The 15381-nt window shown below is 37.6% G+C and overlaps 1 protein-coding gene across 9 annotated transcripts in view; it reads right to left on the reverse strand.

Moving 5' to 3' along the window:
• PMS1 (PMS1 homolog 1, mismatch repair system component) overlaps nucleotides 1-15381 on the reverse strand; it is an 85973-nt gene that overhangs the window by 18857 nt on the left and 51735 nt on the right. For 7 of the 9 annotated variants that reach the window (XR_009352113.1, XM_059168602.1, XM_059168605.1 and 4 more), the window contains 4 exons: nucleotides 10536-10652; nucleotides 2130-2252; nucleotides 1218-1361; nucleotides 160-1049 (listed from right to left, as the gene is read on the reverse strand). Coding sequence is in view for 8 of the 9 variants with exons in the window: in XM_059168602.1 (XP_059024585.1) it covers nucleotides 160-1049; nucleotides 1218-1361; nucleotides 2130-2252; nucleotides 10536-10652 (1274 nt within the window). In the remaining variant the exon portion in view is untranslated. The remainder of the gene's footprint in view (nucleotides 1-159; nucleotides 1050-1217; nucleotides 1362-2129; nucleotides 2253-10535; nucleotides 10653-15381) is intronic. The other 2 variants (XM_059168600.1, XM_059168601.1) reach the window with 2 other exon arrangements.

Here is a 15381-nt window from a genome sequence, read left to right on the forward strand (position 1 = left end):
CCTCTAAATTTAAAAAAGTGATGCCAAAAAGGTACTCTAGCCAAACCAAAAGGCATTTTCCATTCTGGTTTTCCATAAATAAGAAGTTAAAAAACCCAGTGAGTCATATAGAATGGAAATATCCCAGCAGCAAGTCACAAGCAAGCTCTGGAAACTTACTTCAGTTTCTCCTCTTCACTCAATGTCTTCCACAGTTCTTCAATTTGTACTGTTGTATCCTCCAAATTGGTCTTAGAATTTTCTGTGAGAAACTGAGCACGATGATCTTGAATAAAAAGGGCACTTGCTGACATGGGTTTTCTGACTACCCGATTGCTAATTAAATCATATGCTGTAAGCTGTCCAGATTTGTTATCTAGCACATTTGATTTTTTGTTACAGGAACCTTCACTGAGATTCTTTTGTTCAGGGCTTGGATAAGCTTTATTATTGAGCTCACATGCTGAACTTTCTCGAGGCACTAAAATTTTCACAGGTTCAATGTTTTCTCCCATTGAATTTTTAAGTGTATTTCCCTTGCTCCAGTCATCTGCACAGATTTCCAAAGACTTCTCAGGAACTGCTGCTTCCTCATTTTTCCCACTCCCAGCGCTATTGCTTTTATTGCTATTTTCTGATTGGGTATGCTTAACGGAACCTACAAAACAAGTCTCACTACATTCCTTCCGGACATCCTCACAAGATAAATTATTCACTGGGATCTCTTGAAATGTATTTCTACTGTTTCTATCAATGTCAGAATTTTCACTATTAAAATGATCATCATAATGGTCATCAACATGTATCTGATGATTTAAACAATAATTAGTGCTTTTCCCAGATTTATCATTATGCACATCATTTTGGAAAGGAATGGCTGAAGTATCAACATTTGGATAATTATTTCCAGATGATTCCATCTTATTAAAAAGCACATCTGTTTCTGTTGTATTACTAACAACGATGTCAGCTGAGGAAACATCTGTTTTATTATTTTCGTAAGAATCTGTACTAGGTAGTGATCCATAACAAGTCGTCATCAGATTTTCAAGAGCAATTAAAACAGATTCCTAAAAACATAAATTAACAAATGTTAGGGAAAATTACAAAAAATAATAAATAGGCAAGATTTAAAATATTTAAAAATATGTATAAATAAGCAACTTTCCATGTGAAAATGGTTAGGACTGCGTAAGTTTGTAAATAACATAAATAAAAAAAACTCTTCCCAAATTTACCTTATTCTGTAGTAATACTTGACTTTTATCTGGTGTTAAATTTACGTCCACATCAGCTGTAGGAACGTCAATTTTCAGAAAGAAAATGGGATACAAACGAGTTGGTTCCTTTAGGCACTTCAGATTGTAATGATGTCGGATTAACTAGAAATACATGTAATACAGAAACGATAAAAATACCACGTAAAGATAGTACTGCCGCCCTTAAATAAAACCAAAAAATCATAGTCTGCTGAGAAACTGAGTAGATGTAACTGCTAATGAGGAAAAGCAGTATCTACATGGTAATACTCATTTGGAGGCCTTGAACTTACATGAAGCACCAACATTCACTAAGAAGTACAACTCTCCAGTGCATCTGGCTTCACCGTTAAAAGATCAGAGAGTCATGGATGTTTCCAAAGTCCAGGGTTCAAATCCAGACTGCTGCTTCCTGGCTATAATGGGCTTCTTAGTCACTAACTTCTTAGTCACTAATACTTCAGTTTCTTCACTATAAATAAGGATAATAATTCATCACAGAATTGTTGTGAAGTCCTATGTAAGACACCTAGCACAACACTTAATAAATACTAGAGTATCTCCTTATCTCCTTCTCCTTATTTTATTTTTTAAGATTTTATTTATTTATTTCATAGAGATTACAAGTAGGCAAGGAGGCAGGCAGAGAGAGAGGGGGAAGCAGGCTCCCTGCTGAGCAGAGACCCCGATGTGAGGCTCGATCCCAGGACCCTGAGATCATGACCTGAGCTGAAGGCAGAGGCTTTAACCCACTGAGCCACCCAGGCGCCCCTCTCCTTCTCCTTATTTTAGAGCAAATCCTTGAAGTAGTTCTTACAACAGGTTGACAAATGGTAGAGCTAGTTTTTATTTTTGATCCAAGTAATACTTTTTTTTTCTAAAATAGATTACCTTTAATATGTCTTTTTGATGTATTGGTCGTTGGTTTATAAAGATAAAACTCCTTTCTGGGGTTGAAAGACTTGTTAAAGAGTGGTCTGCATCATGCTTTGGAAGAAATCCACTTAGATAAATCTGCAATTATAATAAATAGTTACAGAATTAGTATACAATGTCAACAATGAATGTGTTTCCAGGGGTCTGACTATATACAGTACAAAAGGTATAAAAAAATAAAACGGATTTTCATTTTACGGTCTCAAGAGTCTTATACTGATAACCATGTCTTGAACATTAACCTTAAATAAAACATGGAAGCTTATTACACTGGTGTTCTTGGCCTCCAACTCTCTCTTCCTACAACTCTTTTTAAGGAAAAATTGGCATTCATAAAAGCTTCATGAAGGGGCATATGTTTTACTGTCATAGGGCATACAACATAAATACTGCTGTCTGTTCAACCCTATTTTCTTTCTTCTTTTCTTTACGGTCTAGAAATTCTTCATACTATGACTTTCTTTGAGATGTTTGTCCTTTTCTGCCATCTTTTCTATAAAGAAGTGGCTGTTTCTATTTTGTGGAGATGACCTGACTGTGTTTTCATTTCTCATTTAAAAATCCCTTTCAAGGGCACCCGGGGCGGGGGGCTCAGTTGCTAATCATCTGCCTTCAGCTCACGTCATGATCCCAGAGTCCTGGGATGGAGCCCCGCATTGGGCTCCCTGCTCAGTGAGAAGTCACCTCTTTCTCCCTCTCCCACTCCCCTTGCTTATGTTCCCTTTCTTGCTGTGTTTCTCTCTGAAAAATAAATAAATCAAATCTTGGGGGAAAAAAAAGGGTACTCATATATCCTTTCAGAAAAAAAAAGTCCCTTTTACTCTTTGAAGCCATTGTAGTATTTTTTTTTAAAGATTTATTTATTTATTTGGCAGACAGAGATCACAAGGAGGCAGAGAGACAGGCAGAGAGAGAGAGAGGAGGAAGCAGGCTCCCGGCTAAGCAGAGAGCCCGATGTGGGGCTCGATCCCAGGACCCTGAGATCATGACCTGAGCTGAAGGCAGAGGCTTAACCACTGAGCCACCCAGGCGCCCCCCAATTGTAGTATTTTATTTTCATTTTTGTTCAGAGAACTTTCCTACAATCAACCCAATTATTTTTATGCTCTTTATTTTACAAACGTTATTATAAAAAGGAGGGAGAAAACGATAAAGGATCCTAGAAAAAAATACCAGAGAAAAGAAAGAGATAGAGGAGATAGAAGCAGAGAAAAAATGCTCCTACTTATTATTTCTAAAGATAATACAGAGATCTGTTAAGAATATAGGACAGAGCCAGACTGACATGATTTAAATCTTAGCTCCATTACTAACTATGTGATCTTGGTCAAGTTATTTAAAATATAAGCTTGTACTCTCTTATCTAAAACAACTAGTAACAGAGGTATTTATATTAACCTGTTAAGAAACACTAATAGTAAGATTTCAGCTAAGGTCTAGGAAAGTGAAAGTGTCAGCGGAGATGCTATTTTTAGGTAAGGAGAAACCATGAGGCTCTTTACCAACACACTGGGTGGCTGCCCTCTATGTCTATGGCTATCCCTACTCTTGGAAATAAGTGTTTAAGGAGATGCATTACCAATTTTAGAACACTAAGTGCATTATTGTCACAGTGCCAAACTGTGCCAATTTAAAAAATAAATTAATAAAGCTGGATAATCTACTACAAAATACGACTTAACTGTAAAAGTCCACAGCATTTATAAATGGTTGCATAATTTACCAGGTAACCTGAGATCTTTCTTAAAGCACCTGCTGAGCATCAGGAAGCACCTGTTTAGTCTCTGAAAGACTTACTGGGTTTGTGGACTTAAAACTGCCCCAAATAGGTAGGAATGAAAAATGAAATGAGGAAAAACAGGTAATATTGATAGTATTTTCCTTTTATACCATCTTAGTTGTCCACTGAATAATTATCATTTCCAAATACTGAGTTTTAAAAATGACTTAGGATGACCTTTTGAACAAAGTATATTTAAGTTATATGGAAAAGTAAAATCAAAGAGCAAAGTCATAAAATGCTCTAAAAATGAAAATCAGGGTACCTTATGGAAAAAGAATGTCTGTTAGAGGCCAAAACAGTGCCAAAAAGAAAGAGAGAGCAAGACAGAGAGAAAGACTAAATCAGTGCAACCAATAAAAATTTGACCATACAAGATTCTGACCTAAGTATTCCTCAACCTACAAAGCAAAACAAAAATGAAAAGGCAAAAATATCAACAAATCCTCCTCCCCTGACTGCCCTGCGACTATGGCCTCTCCTTCCCTTCATCATCTCCAAGAATCCCCTAGAATCCCCTAGGATCTGGTTTCTACTACCTCCAATGGACACTCAGTCTTTCTCTTATGTGATTCTCTGCAGACTCGTGAGAGGGTCCAGGATGGCAGAGGAGTAGGAGACTTAAATTTCGTTTGGTCCCAGGAAGCCAGCTAGACAGACATCAAACCGTTCTGAACACCTACGAACTCAACTGGAGAATGAAGAAAACAGCAACTCTGTCAACAGAAAATCGACCATTTGCTGCAAGGTAGGAGGTCGGGAGAAGTGAATCTGAGGCAACAAACGGGAAGATTCTCTGAAGAGCCGGAAGACAATGACAACTCTGTCACTCAGGAAGCCTCTCTTTTGGTCTCTCTGCTTCCTCCCTGCACTTCCTCTGTAGTCTGGTTTGCTGATTTCTCTCCCTTTGCTTACCACCTATAAATGATGATGGTTCCCCCGAGTTCCATCATCAGAGCCTTTCTTCGTGGAATGGACTTTGAGTAATTTCATTCACATCCACACACACACACACCAGTGAGACTAAGATACAGATGTACAGCCTCTATTTCTTTCACCCCCAAATGCTTACTATTTTTAACTAGCAGTCACAAAAATCTTCTTAATCACACGACATTCAAAACTTGATGAACTATTTCATGCCACTGCTGCCCTGCTGTACTACTGGCTCCTCCACGTGTCTTCAGCATGATAGTGAGTCCTGCCACCAACCCAATCTGTCAAACGCATCTCCTACCCTCTCCTCTAATTCTGCTGAAGTAACCCTGACTGATTTCCTAATCGTAGTTTTCCCTTTCAGTAAACCTCCAGGACACCAGGGAGTTATGTTTCTAAAATAATTTAAGTAATTCTGCTCAGGACAGTGGGACAAATTCATGCAGAAACTCCCTTCTCCCAGATCTCACCTGCAAACACCTAACAGTGATAGATAAAATCAATTTTTACAAAAATCTCAAGACTGAACCCTTTAAAAGGAAGACAACATAAGATGTTAAGGATGCAAAATATAAGGGACAGTGATGGCTGAAATCAAAAGTCTTATGTGCTCTTGGATCACAAACCAGCTGTGTCAGAAAAAAAAGGTTTTTGTAACCATGTGAGGTCATAGATGTAATTAGACTTACTGTGGTGATCATTCTGCAATATATACTTATAACAAACCATTTTGTTGCATGCCTGAAACTAATACAATGTTATATGTCATCTATATCTCAATTAAAAGAAGAAACAATCTGCCAGGTGGAGATTACATTCTGATGTGGAAACAGGAACAGAAAACACATACTAGGCAAGAAATTAATTAAAATCAGTCTTTCCATGTGAGATGAGCCACTGAAACAGCCCTCTTCCTCCCCCTCAAAAATGCTTAAAAAATACTGTGACTACTGTTTATGGAACTGCCTGCAAGGGTCACAAGAAAGAACACAGATAACTCCAAAACCAAAAATAAAGCTAAGCAAAGTCAGCTAGGAAAAGGGGTCGATAAAGTCTTGGCAGGACAGAAGGCATAAACTACTAAGATTAGCACCTGGTTTTGAACTGGGGCCGGGAGGGGGGTGGTACCTGCCAAGCCATGGGGAAGAAGAAGGTGGAGTAGATAAAAACAAAAATAACAAAACAACAAACCTGCATGCACAATGACTGTGCAAATTAAAATTTCAAAGCATATAAAATAGCAGAGAATGAGAGACTATTCTCCCAGAAAAGTAGAAATGACAGAGCTATAGAAAAGAACTTTGAAATTAGTACATGTACTATGCTTTCAAGAGAGTAAAGAAAAGTTACATCCATTATTTAAAAAATCAGGTGATTAAAATAATCAAGACTCATAGCTATAAACAAGTTTAGAAGAGAACAGGAAAACAAATTCTGAATCCTGGAAATATGCAGTTTTGGGAATAAAAATCAGGCAGCACTGAGGAATTCACCTAGAACTTGGCATGGAAAAACACAGAGATAAAAATATCAAGAGAAGATAGTTATCAAAAAACAAAACAAAACAAAAAACAAACATGAAAAAAAAATAAAATCTGATCTCTATCCCTTAAGCTAACAAAGCCACATTGGGAAACTCCTAATAAATGCCATCACAGCAGTGGTTCAGCGGGGATCGCCATCCATAAATAAGAGATTCTCCAACATTAAGTGGCTCTAGGAAAGAAAGTGACCCTCAACATTATGGGAAGAGATACAGAAAATTCTCTCTATCCAAGGTTCTCAATGACGAATGCATTTGCCATCCAGTACAGTGAAGGCGTCTTGGTGGCCAAGTTTCACAACCTGAAGATATGTAATAGGGATAGAAGTGAGGTGAGATAGGGCAACTATTAGCAGTAGGCAAACAACATAAGTTGCTTTTGGCCAGGAATGAGAAAGAGTCAAAGAAACTCTGATACAGGATAACCCTCCTTACAAGTCCAGAAACATGGAGTGGTGATGGGGAGCTACTGGCAACATAAATACAACACCCATTTAGATACACAGTTCATAAATAGAAGAGAGATTTGGTTAGACGGTCACTCTCACTAGAGACATACTCAAAAGTTCATCATTCTGACAACCCATGGAACTGGAAATATTCAGCAGCACACGCTTTCCAAATTCCTGCATTTTTCTGTGCAAGGATAACCACATTAAGGTATAGCAAAAGTTTTGATATCTGTGATAGATTACCAGCAGCTCTCACCCAATTCAAAAGAAAATTTAAAAATCAATGGGCAAGCATAGATCTGGCAATACATCTCAATATAGTGATTTCCACTGGGAAAATGACTAACAGGACAGTTCCAATCACACGTGAAAGCATAACTGACCAAAATCTACGTCAGTGTTTTTCGTACTTGAATGTGGGGTCTTGTTAAAATGCAGATCTTGATTCCCTATGTCCTGGATGAGGTCCTTGATCTCTAACAAGCATATAGGTAATGCTGGTGCTTCTGACCAAACTATGACAGCTAGAATACCAAGAGCACAATACCAAAGATCATCAAGTCTGGATCTCCTGTCATAAGCTTCCTGGGTTACCAGTGTGGGCAATGAAGTCCCATGAAACCACAAGGAACATGGGGGAATTCACTATCCCGAGATAGTACCTTTATTATCCCAAGTCAGCCACCATAACGAGTCTAAGGTGGCACTAGGGTATACTGAAACTACTTAACAACTATTAAGGAAGCTCTGAAAAACAGGACCTATGTCAGATCATGGCCAGTGTTCCAGGCACCACAGCTGGCCACTAAGGCTGGCCTGAATTGTTCCTCAGGCAGAGAGAACATCAACAGAGCACAAGCTTCCATCCAAGACTAATAAAATGATAATTATTAAGAACGCAATACTACAAGGAGAATAGAAGAACTAGTAGCAGAAAAGAAATTTCAAAAAATTATTAAAAAAGAGAAGAACAAAGAAACCAACTGTCTCACAGAACATAGAGCCTTCAGGTTTCAAGTGAGCAGACAAGCAAAAACAAGCAGATTCTATCTTATAGACTGTTCCATAAAGAAACCGAATAAGGATAATCTGTCAAGAACCAATGACAATCATCTAACTTTGCGCTAGGAAGAGAAAAGAAAAAGGAAGGAAAGGAGGGGAGCGGGGAGAGATGAATTTCCTGAGAACTGGAGCAGTGAGTATGCTCCAGTGCAGTGTGCTAAGCCCCCACCCCATGATGGCACTCGTGACTCCCCCAGACTCTGGGAACAGGACCAGGATCTTGATTAATACTCAACTGAAGCCTGACACCCAATAAGCCCAGCCACAAACACTAAGTTCCCAATTAGACTTTTTATTCACAAAAAAAAAAAAAATGGCTTGGAGGAAAAAGACCCGAAAAGCAAAACAAAACCGACCTCCTCCTAAAAAAGAGATAATTTAAGGAACAAATAATTTAAAAATAGAAATAAAACTTAGTATCTCTAAAGAGAGTCAAGATTTTGTATCCATAAAACAACAATATGAAGTTGTAAAAAAGCAGTAAAATTTGAAAACACTCTTGGAGGGCACCTGGGTGGCTCAGTTGGTTGAGCATCTAACTCTTGATTTCAGCCAGGGTCATGATCTCAGGGTCGTGGGGTCAAGCTCTGCATTAGGCTCTGTGCTGGGCATAGAGCCTGCTTGGGACTCTTTTTCTCTCCCTCTGCCCCTCCCCACCCTCATTCCCTCTGTCTCTTTCTCTCTAGAAAAATAAAAAATAAAAAATAAATACTCTTGGAAATGAAACATAAAACGTTCAAAAAAATCCAGAAGGGATAAAACAGAGTGTGACATCTCCAAAAACTTATAGAAAAAGGAAAAGATACAAAACTTGAGAAAAACAGGAAGAGAAAAATAACAGAAGATCCTAAATCAATGATAAAGAGTTTCATTAAAAAAGAGAAAAGTGATCAAAGTTATGACAGGTAAGAGTATATAACCAAGACCTGAAAAAGAAATGAATTTTCAAATTCAAAAGGTCTCACAAGTGCTCAGCATAATAAGCAAATGAATAATAAAAGACATGCATCTTGAGACATTCTTGGAACAGAGACCAAGGAAAGATCCTAAGAACGTTCAGAAAGAAAAATACAGAAATAAAGAAAGAACTAGAATGCATTCATTTTCCCATCAACAACAATGGATGGTCAAAGGTACTCAATGTCTTCAAAGTTCTGAAAAATTATCTTCAATCTAGAATTCAAGATCTACCAGACTAGAGAGAAAGTCAACAAGAGAAAGTATAAAATAAAGGCATTCTCATACATAAAAGTCTACCTCTCATGTCCCCTTTCTGTGGGACAGAGTTTAGTTAACTAAAGATGTATATGAGAAAAATGAGAATGAATACTTCTCAGGAAGACATGGGATATATGAAATAATGTAAACAAATAGTATTCCTTGGAAAAAAATTCCAGGATGGGAGCTGTATAAAACACCTGGCATGTAATCAGTTCGACTAAGAAATTAGGTTCTAAATCTAATGCTTTTTAAAAATGGAATAGAATAAATTACCAGCTACAGCTACCAGAGTAAGTAGAAGAGCTGGATTTAACTGTCGACATGATGAAGAAAATTTCTTCAACTTAAGAAAGGGAAAAAACAAACAAACAAACAAAACCCAAACTTTGGAAAGTCCAGAAAAAGCAAAAACTCTCTAAGATAGTTCATATATAAAGCAAATTTTGAGCAAGTGACAGGAGAACAAGAAAGGAGATTCCACTTAATTGCAACAATAGCAATAGTCTCATTTGTATAAAATGGACACATAACATGGATTCTTAGGAAATGTAATCCCAGTACAATACTTGGCTTTGCACTGAAATTTATTTGTAGACATGCAGTATTCTCCAAATAAATTTTCAACTTTTGCTGTCAATTTTCAAACAAAAGATGGAGATTTAAAATTGGCTGCAAAAGAAAACAAGTCACTAAGCTTGATAATATAAAAGTAGGGCTGACATGATATAGAAGTAAGACTGGGAGTGTTCTTAATTCATAATCTCGTCCAGCATTCCAGGAATTCAAGAAGCACTGTCTGAAGCTGAGAGATCAAGAGAAGGAAGCTGGAGTACATATTTAGAATTGTTAAGGGAAAACAAAAGTAAGAGAGAGCTCAACTCTTTCTTTTTAACAGATTTGTGTATTTGCGTGAGCGCGCGCGAGAGTGGGGGAGGAGCAGAGGAAGGGAGAATCTCAAGCAGACTCCCTGCTAAGTACGGAGCCCAACGCGGGGCTCCATCTCATGACCGTGAGATCACGACCTCAGCTGAAATTAAGAGTTGGATGCTTAACCAACTGAGACACTCAGGTGCCCCAACTCTTCTTCTTTCACGGCAAAAAGTAAATGGATAATAAGATCCTTTACTGAAAAGCATTATTAAAAAAAAAATGTAACTATAACGTTCAAATTAAAAAAAAAAACAGGAAGTAGGGCTAGCGAGAGAGGGTTAATATAAGTTGTAAATGTATTTTCTTTTTTTACCCTATACATACATCTAATTAAAATGTTACAAGAAAAACTTCTTGCCAACCCAAACCCCAAAAGAAAAATAATTTGACAGTTTCAGTGGTAAACCAGAATTATTCAAGAACACTTTGTGGCATACCTGAGATTCTTTAGCATGGTACTGAAAGGGCTCCATACTGCCCATAACGCCAGTCCCCAGAACAGACATGAGAGCCATCTTATGATCAGATACTCTATTTTTCTGCCAAATAACTGCCTAGGGACAAAAAGACACAATTTTTAACACAATTTAGATTTACTAAACGCAAATGCTTACCTCATTCATTTATCTCCGTATTTAGCATTCATCCCCAGCTTATAATTCCAGTATCATTTAGAAGAGATGCACAGGCTCCAAAGTCAGAACTCTGGTTGTGAATTTTAGTAACTGTATATGTTATGGCATAAAATCTATTTAACTTCCCCTAACCTCAGTTTTCTCCTCTCTACAAAATGACTCCCAGAGTTGATGAAAGATGAAAATAAACAATGTAGGGAAGTATACGAGGCAGTGCCTGATCCTAACCTTTAGAGTATATACTTTACAGTACATTTAAATGAAACTGTTATTCTCAGAAAGGTATCACTATTTTATTGAGGATGGAAAACTAAGCTGCAAGATTTCTGTAAATAGTCAAAATGGTATAAAAACTTGGGATAATGCATGCTCTTTAAAATTATCGTTGCAATTACCTTGTATATACAGGCCACTTAAAAAAGCTAACTGAATCTCACCGACATAAAAAGCTGAATAATGAGCTTGGATTTTTCTCACTGGAAATATGTAGTAGGGTAGTTTAAGAGAATCATGGTCCAGAGAGACTAGACCAAAGTCTGTGAAGTACACCATCAGATATAATATATTGCAATTTGTTCAGTTAACAAGATCCCGTGATAGTAAATCTCCTGAGAAACAATAAATACAGGCATAATTTGTTCGTTAACAAACATTCACCTGGCACCTCCCAAATCCTTACAACGATGTGTAAAGGACCTAGGAGAAAACATCAGCATTCAAGGGACTAGCAGAGGAAGAAGAGACTGAAAAGGAGCAGTGTCGATGCAGAGGGAGGCCGAACTACAGGACAGTACGGTACACAGAACAAGATAATTTTGTAAGAAGCAGTCACAGAAGACCAATGTCAAGAAACAAAGATATGAACAGAGTTGAGGCTACAGGCTTTAACAATCAGAAGAGTGCGGCAGTTCTAGGGAAGGAGAATAAACGAAGCCAAATCTCAATGACGTACAGTGATTATGGGGAGAACGTAAAAAATGTGAACCTAGGGGTGCCTGCGTGGCTCAGTGGGTGAAGCCTCTGCTTTTGGCTTAGGTCACGATCCCAAGTCCAGGGATCGAGCCCTACATTGGGCTCTCTGTCCAGCAGGGAGCTTGCTTCCCCCTCTCTCTCTGCCTACCTCTCTGCCTACTTATGATCTCTCTGTCAAATAAATAAAACAAATCTTTTTAAAAAATGTGAAACTAGACAGCATTTCAGAAAGTTTCACTGTAAACTGAAAGCAGACAGAGCAATAACTAGAGGCAGGTGTGGATCAAGGGTGGGTCTTAATATAACACACCCGAACTGGAAGCAGTAAAGAAATAATGGGTGTATAAACAAGTAGGTTTGTAGATTCAATGGCTAGAGGTTAAGAAGTTCCTTATAATTATCCCCTGTAACGTAGAAAAGTTACATTTGTTGTGAGTGAAAAAACTGTGACCTAAATATCTGATTGTAGAAGGGAGAGAGAGAAAGAGAGAGAGAGAGACAGTGAGACTCTGACAAGACCAAACTAGATCAAAGGATTCGGACCAAATGAGCTCCTTAATATGAACAGAAACCTACAAAGGCAATCTGAAGTACTGAGAATATTATATATAATAAAACGAAAAGTGAAGTAAATGGATTCAGTGTTGCCCTCTAACTGGCATGCTGGGGAATAGCAGTGAAGGAAAGTGCCCCTCTGGACATGGCAATTAGCACTGACCCTGCATGTTGATGTGTTAAGACTTTTAGAATCTTAAAGACAAACCTGCTTAGGAAAGCAGAGGTACTGTAACAACTACTCAACTACTCAACAACTACTCAACAATAAATAACCTGAAATTCAGTGTAACAGGAAACCTTTTACCTATTTCCAGAGTTTTATTAACACTAATCACATAGGACTTATGATTTATGAAGAACTTACTTGGCACTACTATTCTAGAAACCACTGTTAATTTTCACAACTTTTTCACATAGGTATTATTATCTCATTATGCAGAGGCAGGCAATGAACCTCAGACTGACTGATTTATCCAAAGAAACTTAGATAGTAGGTCATGGAGCCATAATTTATACCCATCTTTTTGGCTACAAACTTACTATTTTTACTCTGCTAACATCTCTCCCCCCTCTAGTCAAAGACAGTAATAAGTTAGAGCCAACATCAGACCCTAACTTGGAATTCTCAAAGACAAATGCATATTCATGTATGATTACCCTCCACATCCATGTGGTATACTCTCTACTCTCCAATTAACTTGAGGGTATTAGTGTATTCTCAAACTAAAATTATTTTTAATCTATTCACTTAAAAATAAATAAATAATTGGGGTCCCCAAATCAAAGAAACCACACCAGAATAATGGAAGTCCAAAAAGACTGAGAGCTACTATCCCAGCATCCTAAAATCAGAATATTTTTGAATGCAGTTGTCAGTACTAATACAGATATTATAATACAGATCCTTATACCTAAGAATTTCTAAATTTCTAAATTTCCAGTTATTTTCATTCATTAACATTCATAGAAATAGAGATGTGAAGTAATTAGGCTCAAAGTGCACACAGCAAAATGACAGAATTAGGAAAATAATTCAGGTATTGCGCCATCCTAAATTTCACCTTTCCACTATTATGTATTGCTTTCAAAGTGATCTTAATTAGAAAAACATAAAGTACATGAAGAAACCAAAGTATAAAAATAAATTATAAACAATTAAAAAACTGAGGTATAGGTTCTATGTGTGTATTTCTCTCTCTCTCTCTCTCTCTCTTTTTTTTTTTTTTTTTTTGAGGATTTATTTATTCATTAAAGACAGGCATCACGGAGAATGAGTGGTAAGAGAGGCAGGAGGGAGAATCCCAAGCTGATTCCATGCTGAGCACGGAGCCCAACAAAGGCCTCCATCTCATGACCCTGAGATCATGACCTGAGCCAAAACCAGTAACTGGATGCTTAACTGACTATGCCATCCAGGTGCCCCCAATGTGTATATTTCTAAACAAAAATTATGTCTTGGTAACTACATTTATACTTACAGAACAATATACTAGACTATTTAAAATTGGAACTGTGGGACGCCTGGGTGGCTCAGTTGGTTAAGCAGCTGCCTTCGGCTCAGGTCATGATCCCAGCGTCCTGGGATCGAGTCCCACATCGGGCTCCTTGCTCCGCAGGGAGCCTGCTTCTCCCTCTGCCTCTGCCTTCCACTCTGTCTGCCTGTGCTCCCTCTCACTCTCTCTCTCTCTGACAAATTAAAAAAAAAAAAAAAAAAAAAAAATTGGAACTGCTTCAGGAAATATGAGATGTAGAGTCACAAATATATATATATATATATTTTTTAAACTTCTCCAAAGAGGGACAGGTCTTTTATTTATTTATTTATTTATTTATTTATTTATTTATTTTTAAGATTTTATTTATTTATTTGACAGACAGGCAGGCAGAGAGAGAGAGAGGAGGAAGCAGACTCCCCGCTGAGCAGAGAGCCCAATGCGGGGCTCGATCCCAGGATCCTGGGATCATGACCTGAGCCGAAGGCAGAGGCTTTAACCCACTGAGCCACCCAGGCGCCCCCACAAATATATTTTTAATCTTCAATTTTATCACATATAATCTATAAATACTTTAGCTAAATTAAAATTTTTGGAGGAGCTCATTTCAAAATTTTTTTGAAGATTTATTCATTTTGAGAGAGAGGCAGAAAGAGAGCACATGGGGGCAGGGCATGGAGAGAGACTCTTAAGCCGACTCTGCGCTGAGGCCAGGGGGCCAGAACGAGCACTCAATCCCATGACCCTAAGATCACAACCCAAGCTGAAACCAAGAGCTGGAGGCTTAAGCGACTGCACCACCCAGGTATCCCACTCATTTTGAACTTATTCAGCAAGTATTTATTGAGCATCTACTTCACATCAGATTCCATGCTAAAAGCTGGGAAATTAAAGATAAAAGGAAGCTAAAAATATAAAAGGAAAATAAGATATTATAATTATAATTATAATTATAATTATAATGCATTATAAAAACTGCTATTATGAAACACAGCAGACACACTGTATTAGAAACCTAAGTCTACTTCACAGAGCAACTGTAGGTGCAGAGAAATCTGCAAGGAGTCTATCACCCATGACTCATGGGATAGACACTGCTGACAGATAGAAGGGCACATGCAAAGGCATGGAAGCACATAGAATATGGGTTGCTGGAGATGAAGCTGGACAGGAGCAAGATCATAAAAGACTGACCATATCACACAAAGAAGTTTAGTTTATCTTATATGCAATGCAGAGTCCCTGGAGAAAGATATCTAACATGGATGTTAGAAAGAGATCTCTGGACTTTAAGGACATTATGTTAAGTGAGAGGAGTCAGATACAAAAAGACAAATACTGTACGATATTGTTCATATGTGGAATCTAAAACCAAACTCAAAGAAAGCAGAGAATAAAATGATAGTTACAAGGGAATAGAAGGTGGGGAGATAGGACAGATGTTTAAAGGTACAAACTTGCAACAAGTAGTAATTAAGTCTAGAGATCTAATGCACAATATAGCAAATATTAACAACACTACCCTATAATAATCATCAAACTTGCTAAAAGACTGAACCCTAATTATCCCAATCACTAAAATTAAATAATTATGTAATATGATAGAGATGCTAATTATTGCTACA

This window comes from Mustela lutreola, chromosome 3 (assembly GCF_030435805.1).
Source record: "Mustela lutreola isolate mMusLut2 chromosome 3, mMusLut2.pri, whole genome shotgun sequence".
Taxonomy (NCBI): Eukaryota; Metazoa; Chordata; class Mammalia; order Carnivora; family Mustelidae; genus Mustela; species Mustela lutreola.